The sequence below is a fragment of the Aulonocara stuartgranti genome, assembly GCF_965226115.1.
Source record: "Aulonocara stuartgranti genome assembly, chromosome: 3".
NCBI classification, from domain to species: Eukaryota; Metazoa; Chordata; class Actinopteri; order Cichliformes; family Cichlidae; genus Aulonocara; species Aulonocara stuartgranti.
In genome coordinates, this window is record NC_138941.1 from 20,086,107 (window position 1) to 20,108,884 (window position 22,778).

The following is a 22,778-nucleotide window of genomic DNA, read 5'->3' on the forward strand; positions in this document are numbered from 1 at the left end:
CATTGAAATGAATGGAACACATTATCAATGTGGTCACTGATTTTGCATGATGGGCTGAGCTGTGCTTTACCTCAGTGAGATAAGCATCCGTTCTCAGACTGGGAGGCCTGGGTTCAAATCCAGCTTATGGCAACATTTCTTTCACTTAACAGTTAAACTTTTTTTAAACTCTTTTCAACACAAATTTCATTTTATTCACCCCTTTTCAGCAAAATTTTCAGTTTTTTTAACCCCTTTTCAGCACAAATCCAAACTTTATCAGCTCTTTTTCAGCAAAAACCTCTTTTCAGCAGAATTCTGCTCATTCAACTCTTTTCAGCAAAATTTTCAGTTTTTTCTGCTGTTTTCAGAAAAAAACTCTTTTCAGCAGAATTCTGCTCATTCACCTCTTTTCAGCAGAAATTCTGCTGATGGAACTCTTTTCAGCAGAATTTTCACCCCTTTTTTTTGCCCAAATTCTGCTAGCACAATTGTCAATCTCTCCACCTTTTCTTTGTGAGAAAGTGTTTGGCTCAGTGAGCTAAATAGCTGCCCTTTGATCAGGAGGGCCAGGTTCGAATCCTGCTCAGGGCATCTTTTTTTTTTTGTTTCAACTTTTTCAGCTTTTTTCAGCAGATATCTTCAGCCGTTAAGGCATCCACACTGCATTTTCGCAGGAAATGCAAATTTTTCTAGTCTGGATTCACTTTAGCATTCACAGTCACGTGAAGCTTGTTATTAACTCGATAAGTCAACCCAGGGTTTCAGCTGAGCGCTCACATGAAACACATGGTGTTGGCAGCATCTGATCAATCATATTCATGGAGACGTGTATCAGCAACAGAGCAGCTGAGTTTGCAGAAGGAAGTCAAACTAAACCACAGGAACAATATGAGGAGATTACACACATAATAAAATACTAGCAGTAACACAGCTGCTGCAGACAAATCAGTCGTGTGATCGTGTGTGAGAGGAGAAGGACTGTAAAGGAGTTTGGTGTTAAAAGCTCTGTATGAATGTGGGAGACTTTGAAGGGCTTTAAAAAGGCCAATATAAAATAAAAGGCAGCAAAACTGCTGAGTGTGAAAGTCACCAGACTTATCAGAGCTCTGTGATTAAGACCTGTAAGAACACCTGTTTGTACTTGTTGGCATTATATCAAACACACACGTATATTAAGCCTTTGTTTGAACTCTGGTTGAATTTGTTACTTTCAGACTGTGAAACATCACAGAGGCTGCAGCTGCAGATCTTTTATTCACCTGGAAATTTACTTTAAATGTTAGATGGAAAATGTATTGCTCAGTTTCACGAAAGTAAGAACAAGAATCCATAAACCTTCATAAAGACAAACATCTCCCAGAACATTGAGCTGCTGAAGTGTCACTGAAGGGAAAAACTATTTGTCCTCCTCCATCCAGCAACACCTGAAAGACCTGAGTGGAAGCTCCTCCCTACACTGTGTTTGAAGCAAAGCACAAAGGAGACACCTGCTGGAGCAGCTGGAGTCCTACAGACACTCAGCCTCTTCACTACACAAACATCTCCTACAACATCCACTCTTTCCACTCTGACTGCTGTGTTTGTGGAAACACTCCAACACACACCGCTTCACATACCAACATAGAAATGTGTGAAAAAGAGCTGAGCTGATATTAAACATGAGGATTTATTCAGAAATACAGAGTCAGGAACAACATCTAGACACACATTACCTCTCAGCAGCAGAAGAACAGCCTTTAAAGTTTATAACAACATCCTTCGAGTCGTTGCTCTTTAAGGAAACACAGCTGGGTTCAGGTCCAGGAGATTCTGGCCTCTTATTGATCCTAAAAGAAAAAGAATAAATGTCACAGCTTCATGAGACAGGAAGGAAAAACTGGAAATATTAAATTAAAGACATGATGAACAATGTGAAACTCATAAAAATAATGTACTTACTCTTTGTCACATAACAGTCTTTTGTTAAATTTTACACCAACACCCTTCGACCTGTTGCTCTTTAAGGAAACACAGCTGGGTTCAGGTCCAGGCTCTGGATTAGTTTCAGGGTTATGTCCAGCTGAGCCTGGTACGCCCCACAGCTCTGGGCTTTAAAACAACACACACAGAGGTATGAGTGTGAATAATGATGGAGCAGTGATGTGAGTGCTGAGCTGTGACATGGAGAAGAGTCATGGACAGTTAGAGATGGTCATCTCACCTCTGAGCTTTGGTCTGGCTCTCATGTTCCCCACACAGAGTGCTTTTAGAGGGAGGGACTCCCTCCTCTCTGTCCTCACACTGATCCATGCTGCTCAGTTCACATCAGCTCACACACACTTTCTACCTTCACCTGCAGAGGAAACATTCATGTGCACATCAACTGAGAGCTGCAGAGGTCGTGTCTGATGTGTTGGACTAACATCCATCTGAGACACAGCTTTCATCAGTTCACTACAAAAAGTGTCACAGAGCCCAGTTCAGCCTCCAAATCCTCCATTACTGTAGTCCTACAAAGCAGCAGGTCAAACATGGCTGCAGAGAGCAGCTTTATGTCAGTAACCATGTCCAGGACCGAGCTGACTGCTTACACAGCAAATTCAAAAGTGTTAAATTTTTTGGTGTTAATAGTCTCCTTGCAAAAGTAGAGTTAATTTTACTCTAAGCAGAGTCACATTCTTTTAATGTAACTCTGAGGTGTAAAATGATAGTAGTTAAAATCGAGTGTTAAAAATGAGTGTTTCTATTTCAAATCTGGAGGTGTTACAATGGAAACATTAACTCTTGACCTCTTAACTCTGAACTCCTAGAGGGGCTATGACACCAACAGAGTAAATTCACAGACTCCACCCCCAGCACGGCTCCAATCGAAGCTGAAGTGAAGCCGTTTCAGAACATTTTGCTCTACATATTTGAGTTGTTTGCCATGCTTGGTAAGTCATTTTTTCAAAGATTGTTTCAATTGTTATTAGCTTTTACTTCTGTGGCTCTTTGGAGTTGAGACAAAGCTGTGTGAAAGGCATTAGCCATGTTGCTCGCTGATAGCATAATAGTCTGTTTTAGCTAGCTGAACGGTATTGTTTGCGGGCAAATACCACAGCCTTGAAAAAAAGCTTGCATGTGAATTTTCAGTCAAACTTTTGGTCAAATACACCTAAAACAATGTCTAGAATGTGAAATGTTGGTGTAATGGTGCTACTTGAAGCCTGAAAACGATCGCCCATAAAAAAAAAACAAAAAAACGAGCAAACAGCAGTAGCAGACGTCCTGACTGGGTTCTACGGTAGCATTTAGATCCCTCCAGAGTTTTGTGCACACGGTTTAGGTAAAAATGAAAAAAGTTGAGGTTTTACATTTAGTTCAGTATTACCTGTTGCCTGTGTCCTTGTCTTTTGGGAAAATACTTTACACAAGTAATGGCTCAAAGAGGATTCCTTTTTTTTTTACTGTGCTGCAATTGTTTACTGGATTATTTGTGCCGTTAATTAGTGTCAACTAATTTTTATTCAATCTCCACACAGGATATGCTTGTGAAGATGGAATATGGGGGAGAGCAGAAGTGCGTTGAAGTTCCACAAAGGGATGAATGAAGGACATGCATATTGTATTGAAGAAATAAGTGATGAGAATGCTGTTATTTGCATTTACCATGTCAGACCTTTTGATAAACAAAATTCTAATGAAAGTGAGAACATGTACACTGTTACATCTTTCAGAAAATGTTTTGAAATTGTGGTGCACAGTTCAGAATAAATGTTTTTCAAAAACCATTGCATCTTTTTAGTAAATGTTTATTTCCAAAAGAAATTTCTAGAAGTTCAGAACAGTAAAATTCCCGCTTTTTAGAATGAATTAGAAGATAACTCTTACGTAGTTAAACTAAAATACTCTTTGAGAGTTAATATATAAACTCTTAACACCAAGTGTTAAATTATCAACTCCAGACAGATTTGGTGTTTAACACTAAATCAGAGTTAACGTACCAACTCTCCAAAAAGAGTTAAATTAACACTCTCTGGTGTGGACCCATATAGACACTTTAATAGTGTTGAAATCAAATCCGACAGTGTTAATTTGGACATGCTGGATTTGCTGTGTACAGAGTTCATACTCTAACTGCTAGCTGCCCTGCTAGCTAAGCTAACTCAGTAACAGTGACTCTGACAGCAGTTACTGTGGAACAGCGGCCGAGCTCAGGACACATTCAGTGTGTTTAGTCTGAGTCCTGGACTCTGATTCAATGGATTCAATCCAGCTCAGAGTTTCATGTGTTCATCAGAATAAAATACATGTACTAATATAACAGAAGTAATGCTCTGAATGCAGGACTGTAATGGAGGATAAATAAGGTTTTTACAGCCTGAAAGAAACATTCAGTTCATATATTTGTAGACAGTGAAGCAGTTTTTAATACTGCAGCTGTTTCCTTCACCTGTGTGTGTGTGAGCCACACCTTCATGTGCTGCTTTAGAAATATGTGGTCTGACTGCTCAGACTGAGTCTAGGAGGAAAGTTCACACGCTGGAGAAAGTTTTGTTCCTGACTTTGTCAGAGTTCGGCTCCAAAGACAAAGAAGATGGAGCTCACAGTCTGTAGATGGTCCTCAGTGTGTGTGTGAAGCACACAGGAGTGTGTTTATGTCAGCAAATCAGTGTGTGTGAAGAGTCTGAGGGAGTGTGTGAATGAGACTCAACACTGAACAGTCCAAGAAAAGCGTCTGGACTTCTTTAAGTTTAACTTAAAGAAGTCCAGACGCTTTTCTTTTTGTCTCCATAATGTCTCCATAATGCTGCAATGTTATCTGCCCCAGAAACACTGTGCAGAAGCTCTGATGGTGACACAGAAAAGTCACAGTGGAGATACTTCTGTCCACCTTTGATTAGACTCATTATAAAAAGGAAACAAAGTTTGAACACAGTCATGTTTCCAGTTCACTGACTTACATTTATTCCATGGACACTCACTCTAACCTGAAGCACAGCTACAACCCAACATTGTTGAGGCCTCATCTCCTCCTTTCCTGACTGTAGAGGTTAAATATGCAACAACCGACAAATAAAAGAATTTGGTTCATTTCAAAGAAATTCACACGGCGACCAAGTAAAGTAACCGTAGTAAAGGAGACAACATCCCGTTGATGGTGGGATTATTTGAAAGATTTGCTTTAGTCACGTCACCAAATGCAGTTGAACCACCCGTGGATCCATGTTTGACCATTCTACCACTCTGAGCTCTGCTTTTGAATCATTTTATTATTATCATCATTCATTTATTCATTCTTTGGAGGGGGGGCTATTTCCTAATGCCGCCCTAATAAGCTGATGTTCAAGGGGAAATATAACAGAAACTCTTTCAGTGTTATTCATTAATAAATTAACAGATAAACTGTGAAGAAGAAAAAACTGAGATTTAAAGGAGAGAGTGAGAAACTTGATCATCCATCCTCATAATACATGTTTATCAGTATCTGCTGTGACCATACTGCAGTAATAACTACAAGTCTACATTTCTGTGACTGTTGATCAATCACAGCAGGAATCTGAGCTCATCTCTGCACACAGAGCAGCTTCAGCTCTGGGATAAACTGCTCGCTTCACGTCCTTCTCAGCTCACAGACACTCATCCTGATATTTTCCTTTAACATTTGATGGTATAATTCATCTGAGTTTACACTTTATCTGCATAAATACAGAAAAACAGACCCAAACACCAGAAACCATCAGTTTCACGTTCAACAGGAAGTGGCTCAAACGTCACAGTTTCATAACGTCACCCTGAACTCCACTCACGGAGTTTCTGTCGCCATTGTAGTTTTTAAAGTCCCGTGATAAAGGCGGGTCTTTCTGTGAATCCGCACGCTCATTGGCTAATAGCTCGAGATTGACACATCGTTATCCAATGAGCGTGCGGGAACTTCCGACATAAAGTTGTTTCCTTTGAAAAACCAAAGTCTGATTATTTTTGCCTCCACTGACGGAGCCTGTTGTTCCCGCCACAGAGACACAGTAATGTCAGAGCGGTGTTAACACTCACCCTGCCTCAGCACAGCTCTCACTCTCCTCCTGCTCTCTCACACTAAACGGAGGCTCAGCTAAACTCACTTCCTCTCTACTTACAGGAAACCAGCGCTCAGAGGAGCCGACCGGCCTCACATTTCACCCACAGACACGAACAGCGTGGAATTATTTTATGTCATAAGAAGAAACATATTCATGTTAACACTCACCTGCCTCAGCTCCACCTTCCTCCTCCTGCTTTCACTTTCACTGCTGCTCCCTAAACACAGAGGATGCTGGGACTTGTAGTTTTTTCCTTCCGGTGCGGTCTTCCTCTTTGTTTGTTTGTGTTTGTGTTCAAGTTATTTCGATCATGTAAACATCAACAGAACACGTGAAGCCACACAGAGTTTGTATGTCGAGGTGGGTAGGAGGGTTTGAGGGTTTGGGGAGGGGTCAGAGGGAAGAGGTCTCTCAGTCTTGACAATCCACATTGATGGCATTGCATCTTTCAACGTGTTTGTGGGTCGATTTGGATGCTCCAGGTGTGAGAGCAGCCACTCAGCCTCTGCTGCAGATGTGTGGTTCATCTAGTAGTGAGACGGTGGCGCAAGATGGCGAGTTGAGCAGTCGCACGAATTAGGAGCTCGTTGAACTTGTCCCAGAATTTACTTTGTGTTCGTTATTGTTTCCACTCGAAAGTAGTAAAATGACTGCCCCAAGTATAGTTAAACCTGCCAAATTCAAACTCGACCTCAAAAAACAAGAAACAACATCGCCATGTGATGGAAAGGAAGACAGCAGAGAAGGAATGGATCATGACTACGTAGAAAAAACCTTGAAAAAAGAGTGGACGAGCAGCTAGCTGACCTGAGTGTGCAATGCAAGCAAGCTAGTACGATGCTAGCCAGCCTAGCCAAAGCGGTTCAGTTCAACTCGGAGGAGGTGAAAGAATGTAAACAAAAGGTTAAAGAGTTGGAGAGACGAAACGAGCAGTTGACCAAAGATAACTACGATCTCAAGGAGAGAGTGTGAGAGCAAGAAAGGTACAAAATGAGGTGGTGCCTCCGGATTAAAGGATTAGAAGAGAAAAGAGATGAAGGTGTCAGATCGCTGGTTATTGGAATTCTTGGCAAGATCGCACCTGATATGATATCAAAGCTTGAAGAATCTGTGGATGTGGTGCATAGAGTTGGGAAGAAGATTGAGAACAAGGTCCGACATATCATCATTCTGTTTGCTCTGAGACACGTGAAAGAGGAGATTTGGCGTCGCACCAAAGATTCGGCTGTCTGTAAGAACGGGGGTTTCCACTTCGCTGAGGTACTGCCGCGGGAGGACTGGGAAGAGAGGAGGCGGCTGTGGCCGCAAATTGAACAAGCCAGACGGGCTGGGAAACGGGCCTTTTTCCGGGGTCCTCATGGATACATCGAAGGACGGAGGATCATCGACGTTGAATGAAAGACTTGATGTAAGACTGTATACAGTGGAATATTATTAATGGGACAAAAGAGTTCTACTTAAAGTTAAAGGTTATTAGTCACTGAGTTGGTGACAAGTGTTACAATTTAAACTCATGTTTATATATTTTTCTTTTCTTTTTTTAAAAAAAGTTATTTTCTTAGCATACTCTTATTATGGTTCACTCAAAAATTTCTTTTGGTTCATTAAACGTTCGGGGTTTGAAGGAAATTGTTAAGAGAAAGGCACTTTTTTTTTATTTTGCAAGGGGCAAAAATGTCACTGTCTGTTTTTACAAGAGACTCACTCTGTGGATGCCGATGTTACCTTTTGGGCTAATCAGTGGGGAGACAAGATTCTTTTCAGTCGTGGATCTAACAGATCTGGAGGTGTGGCGATTTGTTTTAATAAATTCCCAGGGGAGATTATAACATATAAAGCTGATAGTGAGGGTCATTGGTCAACTGCAGCTTGAAGAGCGAAGGTATATTTCTAATTGTTACAAATCTTTATGGACATAATAACGAAGGTCAAAATAAACGTCTATTGGAAAATCTAACAAATGTTATTTCAGAGTTTAAAGTTATGTACCCCACAGATTACATCCTAGTAGGAGGAGACTGGAACATGACCTCAGATGAATGGATGGACAGATGGCCTCCTCGCTTAGGAAGGAGGCAACAGAATAACATTATTGAGAACTTTTCTAGTGATAATAATTTTACAGACATTTGGAGAAGTTTGAATCCTGGAGTTAAGAATTATTCATGGTTTAAACCTAATGGAGAAAGCAGGTCAAGAATTGATTATTGGTTAGTGAGCGATGACATTTTGAGGTGTACTTCACCATCTAAAATCTCCAAAGCACCCCTATCTGATCACTGTTTCATTGATCTTGTCTTAGAACCAACAAGGATGAAACGTAGTAGCAGGGGATATTGGAAATTTAATGCCAGCCTTTTAAATAAGGACAAGTATTGTGATAAAATTAGACATAAAATTACAGATATAAAAAATGATGACTCAGTAGTGGGTAATATACAGAAATGGGAACTTATTAAATTCAAAATCAGAGAATTCACTATAAAATTCTGCAAAGAACTGAACAGGGAAAAACGGGAATATGAAAGTAATTTACTTCGTGAAATAACTCAGTGCTGTAGTAAAGAAAAACTAAACGTGCAAGAAAAGAATAAATTGATGGAGTTACAAACTAAATTAGACGATCTTTACCTAGAGAAAGCCCAGGGTGCCTTTATAAGATCGAGAGCCAAGTGGATTGAGGCAGGTGAAAAGAACTCATCATATTTTAGTAAGCTGGAAAAGTGCAGACAGCAGAGAAATCTAATCTCAAGCTTGTTGATAAATGGGACTGAATGTAAAGATTTCAGAAAGATTGGAAAAGAAGTCTTCACTTTTTATTCCAAATTGTACTCCTCAGAATATTCAGCAGCTGATTCTGATAGTTTCTTTGATAAGATTCATAATCTCATCCCATGTATTGACAAGCCGTTCAAAGATCTGTGTGATTCAGAGCTTAAAATTGAGGAACTGGATTTGGTGGTCATGAAAATGGCATTAAACAAGTCCCCAGGGACAGATGGACTCACTACTAATTTTTATCAATTCTTCTGGAAGGACCTAAGAACTTTATTGTTTGATGCATTAAAGGAATCGATAGAGAAAAAAGAAGTGATGCTGAGCATGAAACAAGGGCTGATAACCCTGATCCCTAAATCGGGTAAGGATAAAAGAATTTTAGACAATTTAAGACCCATCACCTTACTAAACACTGACTATAAGATCCTGTCTGGAGCTGTAGCTGAGAGGCTAAAGAAAGGCATCTCAAACATTATCAGTGAAACACAATCAGGTTTTTTGAAAGGAAGACTAATTCATAACAATATTAGGCTGGTTTTGGATCTCCTTGAATACAGTGAATTAATCCAAGAGAGAGGGTACATCCTGTTCTTGGATTTTTACAAAGCATTTGACTCAGTTGAACATACGTTCATATTAAAAACTCTGCAGTCTTTTGGTTTTGGAGAGGAATTTATCAATGTTATAGAGATGCTATATTATGACATTAACAGCTCTGTTTTGCTAGAACATGGTACATGTTCAAGGTTTGAGGTTAATAGAGGGATAAGGCAGGGATGTAGCAGCTCACCACTTCTGTTCATCATGGTTGCTGAGCTGTTGTCTATTTTCATCATCATCATCATCAACTTTATTTATAAAGCACTTTAAAACAACCACAGCTGACACAAAGTGCTGTACATTGGAACTGTAAAATAAAATTACATGAGATATAAATAAAAAACAAATAAAAGAAGAGTGAAATCATTAATTAAATAACTACTGCATTAAAAAAGAAACTAAGTCTCACTGAGGTTAAAAGCCAAGGAATAAAAGTGGGTTTTAAGACGTGATTTAAAAGTGGACAGTGAAGGGGCCTCTCTAACATGCATGGGCAAATTATTCCATAATTTTGGAGCCACAATAGAGAAGGCCCTGTCCCCTCTGAGCTTCCTCCTGGATCTCGGTACCTCCAGGAGCAGCTGGTCAGCTGACCTGAGAGACCGACAGGGTATGTGGGGATGAAGAAGCTCAGAGAGGTAAGGCGGGGCAAGACTGTGTAGACATTTAAAAACAAACATAAGAATTTTAAAATTAACTCTAAAAGACACAGGCAGCCAGTGCAGAGAGGCCAGCACGGGGGTTATATGCTCTCTTTTTCGAGTTCCTGTTAGGAGTCGTGCAGCCGCATTTTGAACCAGCTGCAGACGTGAGAGCAATGACTGACTGACCCCCACATAAAGTGAGTTACAGTAGTCCAGGCGGGAAGAAATAAAAGCATGGATCACTGTTTCAAGGTGCTGCCTCGAAAGAAAAGATTTTAGTCTTGCCAGTCGCCTTAAATGATAAAAACTGGACTTCACCACTGCTCTGATTTGGTTGTCCAATTTAAAATCACTGTCCAACTTAAAACCAAGGTCAGTAACAACAGATTTAAAATAGACTTCCAGGGATCCTAAAACAACAGAGGAGGACTCACAGGGACCACTGGGTCCAAACACCAACACTTCTGTTTTCTTTTTATTAAAATTTAAAAAGTTTCGAGCCAACCAACCTTTAATGTCATCTAGACATGTCAAGAGAGGTTTTATGGAGATGGCATCCTTGCGTTTTAGTGTCAAATAAATTTGGCAGTCATCGGCATAACAGTGAAATGAGATCCCATGCCTTCTAAGGATAGAACCCAGAGGCAGTAGATACAGAGAAAAGAGCAGTGGCCCTAAAATTGAGCCCTGTGGGACACCACATGACAGAGGAGCAGAAGACGATTCGTAACCGAGAAGGCTGACAGAGAAAGTTCTATCTGACAAATAAGACCTAAACCAATTGAGTGCAGTGCCACCAATACCCACTACATCATGTAATCGAGAAATTAAAATATTGTGGTCTACTGTGTCAAAGGCAGCAGTTAGGTCAAGCAAGACAAGAACAACATGGTTACCAGAATCACATGCCAGAAGGATGTCATTAAAAACCCTTAGTAATGCAGATTCTGTGCTGTGAAGGGTTTTAAAACCTGACTGAAAAACCTCAAAGATTCCATTTTCATCTAGAAAATCTTTCAGTTGACTAAAAACAATTTTCTCTAAAACCTTGGAGACTAAAGGCAGCTTGGAAATAGGCCTATAGTTCGCTAAAACTGTGTGATCAAGGCCAGGTTTCTTAAGCAGTGGCTGTACTACTGCATGTTTGAAATTTGCAGGAACCACACCAGAAGACAGACTGCTGTTAATAATGTCAAGGACATACTGTTGTATACTAGGAAAAATTTCTTTGAAGAATTGTGGAGGGACAGGATCCCGTGGGGAACCTGTGGGCTTAATATGGCGAACCACATCCTCTAAAGAGGAGAGCGTCACAAGCTCAAACTGAGTGAAAACAGCAGCGCAAGGGACAGAGACAGAGGGGTCAGAGTCAGGAGCTGTGATAAGAGCCCTGATGGTGACAACCTTTTCAATAAAAAAGTTCAGAAAATCATTGCAAATCTCAGGAGAAACTTCCAAACAGACATTCAAAGGAGTATTAAGAACAGTGTCAATGGTCCTAAATAACACACGTGGGTTATGACAGTTGGAAGAAATAATATTTGCAAAATATTCCCTTTTTGCCTCTTTAACAGTGTTCTGGTAGCGATGCCAGCAGTCTTTGAGAATTTGAAATGATACATGCAGTTTATCCTTTTTCCACCTCCGTTCTGCTCGACGACATTCCCTCTTAACAGCACGACTGCTCTCATTAAACCAAGGCTCAGGTTTAGCCTTAAGCTGCCTGGTTTTTAAAGGAGCCACAGAGTCCATGATTTTTTGACAGCAAGAATTAAACCAGGAATGTAGGTCTTCTGTGTCAGAGGAATTATTTTGATTAAAAACAGTCACATTAAGGGGTTAACTGTGATGGGTGAACAGATAATAATCAGTCAGCTGGCAGATGATACCACCCTGTTTCTAAAAAATGAGGACCAGATTCCTTTAGCCTTGCAGGCGATCAACCATTTCTCCAAAGCTTCTGGCCTACAGCTGAATATTAATAAATGCAAAATTCTAGCTCTGCATGAGTGTCCCCTGCAAGCAATAAATAATATGCAGATCAAAAAAGAGGTGAAGTATCTGGGCATTGTAATTTGCAAGGATAAGACATCAACAGAAAATAAGAATATCTGTACCAATATAGAAAAGTGTAAGTCAATTTTAAACATGTGGCTGCAAAGGGACATAACTCTGTTTGGGAGAATCTTGCTAACCAACATGGACAGTCTGTCCAGACTCATCTATCCAGCCTTTTCTCTGCCCATACCTCCAAAACTAATTAAATCTACAAATACTCTTAATTTTAGGTTCATATGGAGGAACAAATGTCATTGATAAGTCATAGATAAGTTGAAAAAAGTTAAACAAGCAAGTAAATGAAGAAACAAGGTAAAATGAAGTAATAATGAAAAAAGTTAAACAAGTAAATGAAGAAACAAGGCAGAGGAGAGAAAAGCCCAACAATCCCCTCTGAGCAAGCACTTGGCGACAGTGGGGAGGAAAAACTGCCTTTAAACGGGCAGGAACCTCCGGCAGAACCAGGCTCAGGAGGGGACAGTCAACGGCCGGGACTGGTTGGGGGGGTTAACAGAGGTGGAGCAAGATGAGGCTACATCAGGTGAGGAAGCAGTAGCGTCTCTCCTCCGGAACAAGTGGAACCATTTTCTCTTTTTTTTCATGCACTTTTCCACGAGCGCTTTTTTCTCCAGGATGAGATTTCTCAGCTCATCTATGGTTTCTGCATTTTGTTCTTCAAGTTTCTCACATCTTTGTTCCACCTCTTCCAATGTTGCTTGTTGTTCTTCAAGCTTGTCTTTGAGTTGTTTGGATGTTGCCTCCTGTATCAGCTTGTCCTTGTGCATGTCTGCATTTCTCTGTTGGACCTCTTTGTGCTTGTCTTCTAACTGCTCGTTTCTTTTCTGGATTTCTTGGAGCGTGAGCTGCAGGTCTTCATGTATTTTGTCTTCTTGTTGTTTTTGCGCCTGCATTTGAGTGTTTTCACGCTTCAAGTTATTGAATTCCACCAAAATCCCCTTGTTTCTCGCTATCTGATCGATCCTTCTCTGCATCTGTGAGCAGCGTTTCTCCAGTTTGTCCTTTTCTTCTTCCACTTTAGTTGCTTTGTCCTCCAGCTGATTACAAAACTCTTGCAGTTTTAGATTTTTAGACTCAAAGTCCTGGACGATACGTTTTCCTTCTTTCAGTCTTTCCTGCTGTTGCTCTTTCTGTTGAAGAAGGTCTTTATTTTGGCGCAGTGTTTCATCCAGGCTTTCTTTCAGCATGCGGTATTTTTCCTGCATGCTCTTCAGTTCGTGCTGCATGTCTCGTTGCTTTTTGTCCTGCTCTTCCTTCTGTTGGAGGAATTCTTTCTTTTCTTCCACAGCTTCATGGAGCTGTCTTTGGAGGAGCCGATTTTTTCGGTCCATGTATTGGAGATCCCGTTGTATCTTATCAGTCATCGTTTTCTTGTCTTGGAGCTGGTTGGTCATTTCTTTTAGTTCTGCACTCTTTTGCCTGTTTTCTTTAATGAGGTGCACAATCTGCTCTCGGCTCTGAGCAAACTTGATTCCCCAGCCCTCATTAATAATTTTTATGTCCGGCTGGCGCTGTTGTCTTTCTTCCAGCTCTTTATTTTGGGCTTCCATTCGTCTACACTTGTCCTCCAGTTGAAGTTTCTCTTCTTCAATTTGTTGCATTTTTTTCTGGAGAAGGTAATTTTCCTTCCTACTCTCCTCTAACGCCCTTTGGAAGGATGAGACGCCATTTGGGGAAATTGGCCGGCCACGCCAGGAAGGAGAGGCGGCGTAATCTTTTTGAATTGGTTGTTTTTTCCTTGGAAACATGTTGGAGTTTCTATACGATGACTTTGAAGAGCTTGTGGTGAACGTTTTGTAGGCTGCAAACACAGATGCTGCTGAAACGAACTAAAACTTGCTGTTTCTCACCCCTACTTAAGGAAAAACATCAAAGGACTTAAGATTCTTAAGATCTATGACATCATCACTCCCTAAGCCAATGAGATTGTCACAAGACATTTTGGAATGGGTTTTTTTTTTAAACTGTTTTCAAACTTAACGTAAAATTTCAGTGTTTCCTGGTTGTGGACTATTGGTTAGTCCAGCCGATTAAGAAATTAATTGTCACAAACATCCCTAATATTATATAACAGACGACAGAAAACACGAGTTTTTTTTCTACTCAATAGCGGTATAATAAAAGTTTTTTTAATTATCCTACTTTTTATAAAAGAGAACATTTATTAAAGATTATGTATTTAATTAAAAAACTCTGTTCATCTAAAGCAGGGGTCAGCAACCTTTAAGACCCAAAGAGCCAAAGAGCCATAATTGGCCTATCTGGGGTTGAAAGGCTCGATAAATGCACGGCGTTTCGCCGGGTACACCGGCTTCCGCGAGTGTGACGCTTATTTTGAGCGATGAAAAAATAAGAAAATATAATTTTATTTGTATATTGCAAAATCACAATAATCTTCCAATTTAGAACTACAAGTTAAAAAAAGAACTAACATAAATAAAATACACTTCAGCTAATTTATTTTCACAAACCACGCGGAGCCGCACTATAAGGACTAAAGAGCCGCAGGTTGCCGACCCCTGATCTAAAGGGTTTAACAAAAAGGGGGAGCTTCCTGCTGGAAATTGAAATGTCCCCATGTCCCCACTGGGCGATCGTGGCTCAAGAGTTAGGAGTTCGCCTTGTAATCGAGCCCCGGCTTGGACAGTCTCGGTCGTTGTGTCCTTGGGCAAGACACTTCACCCGGCAAGACACTTCACCCGTTGCCTACTGGTGGTGGTCAGAGGGCCTGGTGGCGCCCCAGGGTGGCTGTAGCTACATCACCAGTGTGTGAATGTGTGCGTGAATGGGTGGATGACTGAGCGTGGGTGCTTAACTAGTTAAAAAAACAAACAAACATCTGTCTCTTATTTTTTATGTCACACAGGAAAGAAGCTTCAATGTCTGATGAGAAGACATTAATTTGTTGGTGTTTGTGGTGTTTGGTGCAGTTTTCTTGTTTTCTGGCTTGTTGTTTATTTACAGTGGAGATGAAGATCTCTAACAAGTTGATTTGTTCACATTTGCGCATTTTTAAGAGGAATGTGTTTTTTGAGTTTGTACACTATATGCATGTAAGGCAACCGTTTCCTTTTTCTGTATTTTTGTGTGCTGCTCTTTTAACAAAAGGGGAACAAAAGACATTTAAATCGACCTCAGATGATTTGTTTAAATTTTTACAAGGTCTTACTGAGGTGATGCAAAGTGAAACATGCTTCTTTTTTGGTAATGTGCTGGAAAAGCTTGAAAATTGACCTTGAATGTGCTTAAAAAGTGCTTGAATTTGACCCTAAAAATGTGTATGAACCCTGCATATATTGCAGTATTTACAGTTTATAGTAGGAATTTCATGGCAACAGCTAATCTTTATTTTGTTTACTGGGAAATGAAATGCTGCCAATTCACAAAGCTGTGCTTCAGCTGCACTTCCTGTTGTAGACTTGTGATGCACACAGGCTCTGTTCCAGCACTCAGCATGTTCTTCCTTATTTGCTCCACCAGGGGGAGCTCCTAAACTATGACATCCTGATAGGAGTGAACCAGGGAGAGGGGCTGAAGTTTGTGGACGACAGTGAGGACAACGACGGCATCTCAGCTGCGGCGTTCGACTACACCATCTCCAACTTTGTTGACAACCTCTACGGCTACCCAGAGGGTGAGGACGCCACCTCTGTACACTGCCACTTTTTCAGTTATTCCATTTTACAGCCTCCTCTCACTTAACTGCATTTTGCAGCATCATCAGGTTTTGTCTCATTAGGAGCCGCGTTTGTTGATTTGTTCGTTTTTTTCTGTTTGCTTTAAGCGTTTAAAACATGCGAGTAAAGAATGGAATCAGTAACATGTGAGCCCAGTGAAGTGCATCAAACAAGACAAGCGTGCTAAAGAGAGCCACTCATCCACATCACGGCGTGTCTGCGCCTTAACCTTTGAGGCTCTGTGGGCAGTAATGCTATCATCCCCCAGGTAGTGGGCTCCCAATCTCAGTGTCGGTGTTTCTGACAGATCGGCCTGCGAACCCCTCACAGCCGGACCACAGTCACAGTACAGACATGTTTGGATAATGCAGTCATGCTTCCTCTCTGCTGCCTGTCACTCCTTCTGTTATCAGAAAGACTTTTTTTTCCTCTCTAGATTTCTCACTCACTTCCTGTTTACGGACCACCAGTGGGTGGCACCAGCTGTGGCCACTGCCAAACTCCATGCTGAGTTTCAGTCCCCAGTTTACTTTTACACGTTCTACCACCACTGCCAAACCGAGACGCGGCCCGAGTGGGCCGACGCCGCGCACGGAGACGAGATACCTTACGTGTTCGGCGTACCGATGATCGGTGCCACGGACCTGTTCCCGTGCAACTTCTCCAAGAACGATGTGATGCTGAGCGCTGTGGTCATGACTTACTGGACTAACTTCGCAAAGACTGGGTAGGCCTCATGTCACAGTAGTGTAAACTGTACACGTTACTGTATGTTCACTGACAGCCTTCTAGTCATCTTGAATACTTGAATCTGGGTTGCTAGTTTAATTTCCGTGTGGCTTTGAAGAATTGAACATACTGGTTCACCAAAAGCATCCAGATCCCAGAGCAGCCGGTTGGTCTTAGATAGTTTAAAGGTTGCACAGAGAATGGGCCTCCTGTCTGTATTCAGTGTATTGATGCCACATGTTACTTATAATGGAGACTGAATATAACTTTGAACTGAAACGTTTAACCTTTATGCTCCACCAGGGACCCCAACCTGCCCGTCCCTCAGGACACCGAGTTCATTCATACCAAGCCCAACCGCTTCGAGGAGGTCATCTGGACCAAGTTCAACTGGAAGGACAAGCAGTACCTTCACATCGGTTTGAAACCTCGTGTCAGAGACAACTACAGAGCTAACAAAGTGGCCTTTTGGCTGGAATTAGTCCCTCATCTTCACAGCCTGCACGACGTGCTCTTTCCCACCACTACGCGCTCCCCCGCAGGCCGTGACCCCGACACCATGAGGCCCAGAAACAACGTTCCTCGAACCACTCGTCATCCTTACCCTACCTTCCCATCAGATCCTGAGCCCGAGGGCTCAGAGCGCCCGCCCCAGGACCTCTTTCCCAGACACACCCGCGACTACTCCACCGAACTGAGCGTGACAGTTGCAGTTGGAGCGTCGCTCTTCTTCCTCAACATCCTGGCCTTCGCCGCCCTTTACTACAAGCGTGACAAGCGGCACGAGATGCGCCGGCACCGGCTGTCCCCTCAGCGGGGCGGCCCCGCCAACGACCTGGCTCACAGCCAGGAGGAGGAGATCATGTCCCTGCAGATGAAGGACTGGGAGCACGACGCTCACCACGACATGGAGCCCCTGCGACCCCACGACATCCTGCGGCCCGCCTGCCCTCCCGACTACACCCTGGCGCTGCGCCGCACCCCCGACAACGTGCCGCTGATGACGCCATACACCATCACCGTGATCCCCAGCACCATCACCAGCATGCAGCCTCTTCACGCCTTCAACACATTCCCCTCCACCGGCCACAACAACACCCTGCCCCACCCCCACTCCACCACCAGGGTATAGTAGGGACAGGCCCGACACAGCGCCACCTAGGGACCAGGAACACTGGCTCTGCTACCGCTCTGGAAGGGAGGCCTCTAGACGTGGGCCTTCGTTTTGTCCTCTTATTCTCTTCTTTCTCCAAAAGCAACTACACCTGCTGCGTCATGTGCTGTGAAACTTGGCAGCTCCCTCCACTGGTGGCATGTGGAGGTGCAACTGAAGTGTCCAGCAGCAGATGAGCAGTTTGGGGTGGGTGACTCAGATCTTTCAAAGATACTGTTTTCAAAGACGGTCTGCTGTTTCCAGGCTCAAGACCTCCAACATTTGTCAAAGGGACGAATGCTCTCTCGCTCCTCGCTGTTTTCTCTTTTTTACGTTGGCGTCATCTCTTTTTCCATCTCCTGTGTGTTATGTGCACATTATGCTTCTCTTTTCTACATCCGTGTTTTATTACTGCTCTCTTCCTCTCATTTGACACGCCTCCCTCCTGCTCTTCTCTAAAAATTCCCGATCTGCTGAGCAGTCTGGAGGGGGGAGGCGTACACTAAACATATAACTATGAAAACACTGATATCTTTCATTCGACCAGCATTTTTAGGTGCCAAGTAAGTACTGCTGTGTTTCATTTCTCATCGAGGGAGAAGAAAAACCAAAGAAAAATAGAGTTTCGCTATTTACCGTCAACTAACAGAGTTCTGTCATGTTCTCATGACAAAGTGCCAAACTGGCCTCAGTCGTGATTTTCTTTCTTCCATCTTCTCTTTTTTTGTTGTTTTGTTTGAAGCATTTGTTTAATTGTTGTTTTTTATTGTGTGGAAAGAATTTTTCTGAAAATATAGATATAGAGAAATGATATTATATATAGTTCTATATAAAATGTGTACAAAGGAGAAAGTATATAAAAGGGTTTTCTCAGTGGGGGATCTATGCATGAATTATTTTTAAAGACGCGGGGAAAAGGACACTGTACCTGTCGATGCACGTTTCCCAAAATCTAAACGAGTCATATCGCTCCATGTTTGCTACTTTTGGTTTTTGGTTTTCTCCCGCAGAGTAAGAGCATCGCAGGAGCATCGCAGGAGCATCGCAGGAGCATCGCAGGAGCTCCTGAAGTCAAACGACGCCTCCCAGCACTCATTTATTAAAACGGAGTCGATGCCAAAAGTCTTAAACGTTAGAATCAAAGCAACAGCTGTGAACTCAGTCATGGTGTCATGTGCAGCCTCCGTCTTACTGTCACTACTTTTTCATTTTAGGGTACGTGAGGTAAAGCGTCCGTCGATGTAGCTTGATTGTACAAAATAATTTTTCTACGTTATTAACAAAACAGAGCAGAGACTGATGCTGCTCCTGTCTGACCCCCTTATGTCTGCCACATGTGTATTCTGACTTCATATCATCACTGCTCCCTCCCTCCTCCTCTCTCCATCCTACACCGCCTTTGTTATTTAACACCGACCCCCCCCAAACTGATAATCAGACAAATTCCCAAACAGCTGACTTCACTGTGTCGACACCGTTCCTGACTATTTCTGACCTCAGCTCAGCTCTGCTATTATCCTCACATTAAGGGTTCGTTCACCTGCCTGCAGATGATCTGTGAGCTCGTCGGTTGTAAATTAAACTCTAAGCACACTGAGGGTAACCGGGAGGCGTTCAGGGCCTGCAGTGCAGAGCTGCAACATGAAAAAAAGGGATGGGGGCTCAGATCTCCTGAACAGGGTGGAAACAACACGGTGGGTTTGTGCTGTTTGTGATTCCTGCTCCGTCACTCTGGTGGAGACCACTGCAGCTCAGCAGCGCTCCCTGCTGATCCTCTGATGAAGATGTCAACAGTATGTAAACTGAGCTGATGTGCTGCTGTTTGAGCCCACGTGGTAGCGTACGTCCAGTATGGGAGAACTTAGTCACCGGTGCTGTCTTTGCTTGTGCTCTAGCTTTAGCCTGTTTGATTGTTTGTTTTCTATTTTATTACTGCCTAAAAGGGGAGGTGGGGGAAACACATGCCTGACTTCTCCTGTCAGAGGTTTTGTAAGCTCAGTGGAAGGGAAACGTGCACAAAGTAAATCATAAAACAACTGAGTGGGGCTGTGCTGCAGGTGGATCAGTGCTGTGGACAGTAGCTGTGGAAAAGAGACTGGACAAAGACTCTCAGCCTTAAATACAGGACAGAGGATGATCCGATCATCTTTCAGCTAACAGTGTCGAGCAGAAGGACGGCCGGCTGATGCGTCCGTACGAACCCTTTTGTACTCACTCCTGTGTATAAGGAGGTGGCGAGGGGTTGTGTAGTTAACCTCAGTGATAGGTTTGTAGCATAAACCTATTCGTTGGAACGTTAAGGACAATTTAATTACATAGCAAAGCAAGACACGAGTAGGCAAAGTTCTTCATGTTTCCCGTGCACGGGAGAGAACCGGACAAACGCCGTTCCTTCGCTTGACCCCAGTTGCTCTCGTCCGCTCCCCCGTAACACTGCTCTTTTATTGAGGTTACATGAATATACATATGACGTTCATTAACATATGACGTCTACATACAAACAAAGAGTACGTTGCCTGTGCGTGCGTGCGTGTGTGTGTGTGTGTGTGTGCGTGCGTGCGTGCGTGTGTGTGTGTGTGTGGGGGGGGGGGGGGGGGGGGGGTCAGAGTGTGACCCCATAAAGACTTCCCTAAACCTGCTGGTCTGGAAGTCCAGCAGTTCATCTAAACAAAAGGCACTTAGCCTAAATCAGATATAGATACATTTATCCTAAATGAACAGAGGGAGTGACTTTAAGTCTGATTTCAGACTATGTCAGTATTAGTTAAGCCAAGAGTCGGCAAAAGCTTTATGACCCGGAAAGTTCTAATTCCCACAACATATTGTTGGATTAGTAAGCAAAAGTTTTCTGTGATGAAGATTTTTGGGGTTGTTGTTTTAGTGATGGGTTCATTCTGTCAGTTAGCTTTGGCTTGTTTTCTTATTTCAATAGAGGGAGTTTTACTAAACATGGACATGTCGAGGAGCGGCTCATTATTTCTGTAACAGTGCACTTAGAGAAAACTGTCAGGTGTCGCCCCCTTTGGTGATGATGTTTTGTGCTCTGATGAGCTAATAATCAGCTCTCTTTTCCTCCTTCTTTGTTCTAAGCAGGCCTGCAAGATTGAATTAACAGCGCTGTAAAACATTGTTGTGAGAGCAAATATAAGGTGAGCTTTTCCAGATTACAATGGGCTGAGGAAAAGGTCACCTGTGGGAACCTGCCAGTTCCTGTCTAAAAGGATTGCAGCGAGTCAATCCAGTCCAAGATCATAAAGAACTCTCTTTGTAAAAACAAAAGAAAGAACAAATAAATGAGCTCATATTGATGAGGGTGGAGACTCTGATGCTTTGCGCGTGAGGCTCCACTATCAGCAAGATCTAGTGTGAATGTGTGTGCATGATGTGTGTGACTGGACTGTGACTGGACTGACCATGTGGACTAAAGTGTTGACTGACTTGACACTGAGACAAAGACTGGACCAACGTTAGGATGAGTAGATGCTGACAAGCAATTCACGACGCCGGTAAGAAAAAGGTGGATGCTTTGCTTTGCTTTTGGCAGGAGCAGGAGCACAAGAGAGAGAGGGAGACCGAAAGGTATCGATTTGTCACATGGCATCGGTTTGTCACATGGCATCGATTTGTCACATGGCATCGGTTTGTCACATGGCATCGGTCTGTTAGGTTTTGGGATGAGAACGTGTTGGATGGTTACCTGTCTTGGTCTGGTGGAGGTCTCTTCCCATAAGAAGACTGATGACTTTTTCATTAACACTGAAGTGTTTCTTTCTTCTCTCTCCCCTCAGATGACTTCACACTATAACCAAGGACACCTCATAGGGGATCATCTGATTGTGGCTTCTCTAATAATCTTTCTAATAGTAATATTGTTCACTGTTATGTTACAGAGTGAAGTGAGATTAGTGCTGTAAAACTTCCATAACACTGAACAGATGCCACCACAGATATGTTGAAATCTCAGTCAAAACTAGCAAAAACAAATGAAATCCATGAATCAGAAATGCTGATTGTTGAACAGATAATTCAGTCTGTGCATGAGGAGGATCCACTTTAGACTAAACTACATACAGAAACACAGGAACCAGGGCACAGTGTAAATCCAGGACCTCTGTGTGCAACAGCTGACCTGTATGAACACAAAACACTGATTGAAGTCCACGTTGATGCTTTCTGTCTGTTTAACTTTTACATTTGAAGCAACACATTTTACTTCAAACACACAGATCAGGTAGAAAACTGTGGATTAGAAAACAAATTCATCAAGAAGGTCCTGAAGCAAGAAGTTCATCATTGCATAGAGTAAGAAAAAGGACATGAATCATCCCACGGGTCTGTGCAGTCGTTATGTTATCATCAGCTAAATCACGTCTGCATACTGTGTGTGTGTGTGTGTGTGTGTGTGTGTGTGTGTGTGTGTGTGTGTGTGTGTGTGTGTGTGTTGCTTTTTTAAATCTTCTACTTAGAGTTCAAACTTGGATAGTGATAAAAACATTGCACTGCTTCATTTAATATCTAATTGAACACATCTGTGGTTGAATTTGAATCTTAAATGTTTTGATTTCAAAGATGTGGTTCTGATATGAAGGAAAGAAAGTAAATTGTTGCCATGGATACAGTGAGACAGACGCCTCAGACCCTTATTTTTTATTTCTTTGACTTTTTATTTTATTGATTCATTTCTTTATTTTTACATTTTAAAAAGTGTATTTGTCTGAATGAACTAATCCCCATTTCCCATGCTTTGTATCACTGGTCATACTGGGAACAGCCATAGAAAATGTTTGTAAAGAAGAAATCTTAAACATGAGCAGATTCTCAGGCGATTTCTGTTTCCTAACCATTGTTTCAGTGCACACGTCCCATCACTACATGTGTGTTAAAGATTTCTTTGGGATCAAAATCATCCACTGACAGTTATCAGTACAAACAGGATGCAAAAATCCAAAGTTCAGACTTCAGAGTTACTAAAACAGAGATCTGAGGAAAACTGGTTCTTCACACGACGTTTCATGTGTGAACAGTAGAGGTGGTTTCATTTTCACATGTAGGTGTTGCAGTGAGGATTGCAGGGAGACATTTGCTGAATAGCTGCAGCTCT

At 42.3% G+C, this 22,778-nt stretch overlaps 3 protein-coding genes across 3 annotated transcripts in view; 1 reads left to right on the top strand and 2 right to left on the bottom strand.

Moving 5' to 3' along the window:
- LOC309700493 (uncharacterized protein) overlaps positions 1-22,778 on the bottom strand; it is a 2,098,293-nt gene that overhangs the window by 1,796,897 nt on the left and 278,618 nt on the right. The window lies entirely within an intron of this gene.
- LOC309700558 (protein NLRC3-like) overlaps positions 1-22,778 on the bottom strand; it is a 191,047-nt gene that overhangs the window by 131,996 nt on the left and 36,273 nt on the right. The window lies entirely within an intron of this gene.
- Positions 13,865-20,927, top strand: LOC309697941 (neuroligin-2-like; the record flags this gene model as incomplete). The annotated part of the gene is made up of 4 exons (XM_082520167.1): positions 13,865-13,903; positions 15,599-15,769; positions 16,209-16,522; positions 16,828-20,927. 4 exons carry the CDS (start codon positions 13,865-13,867, stop codon positions 17,654-17,656), a joined length of 1,353 nt encoding a protein of 450 aa, XP_082376293.1. The 3' UTR covers positions 17,657-20,927.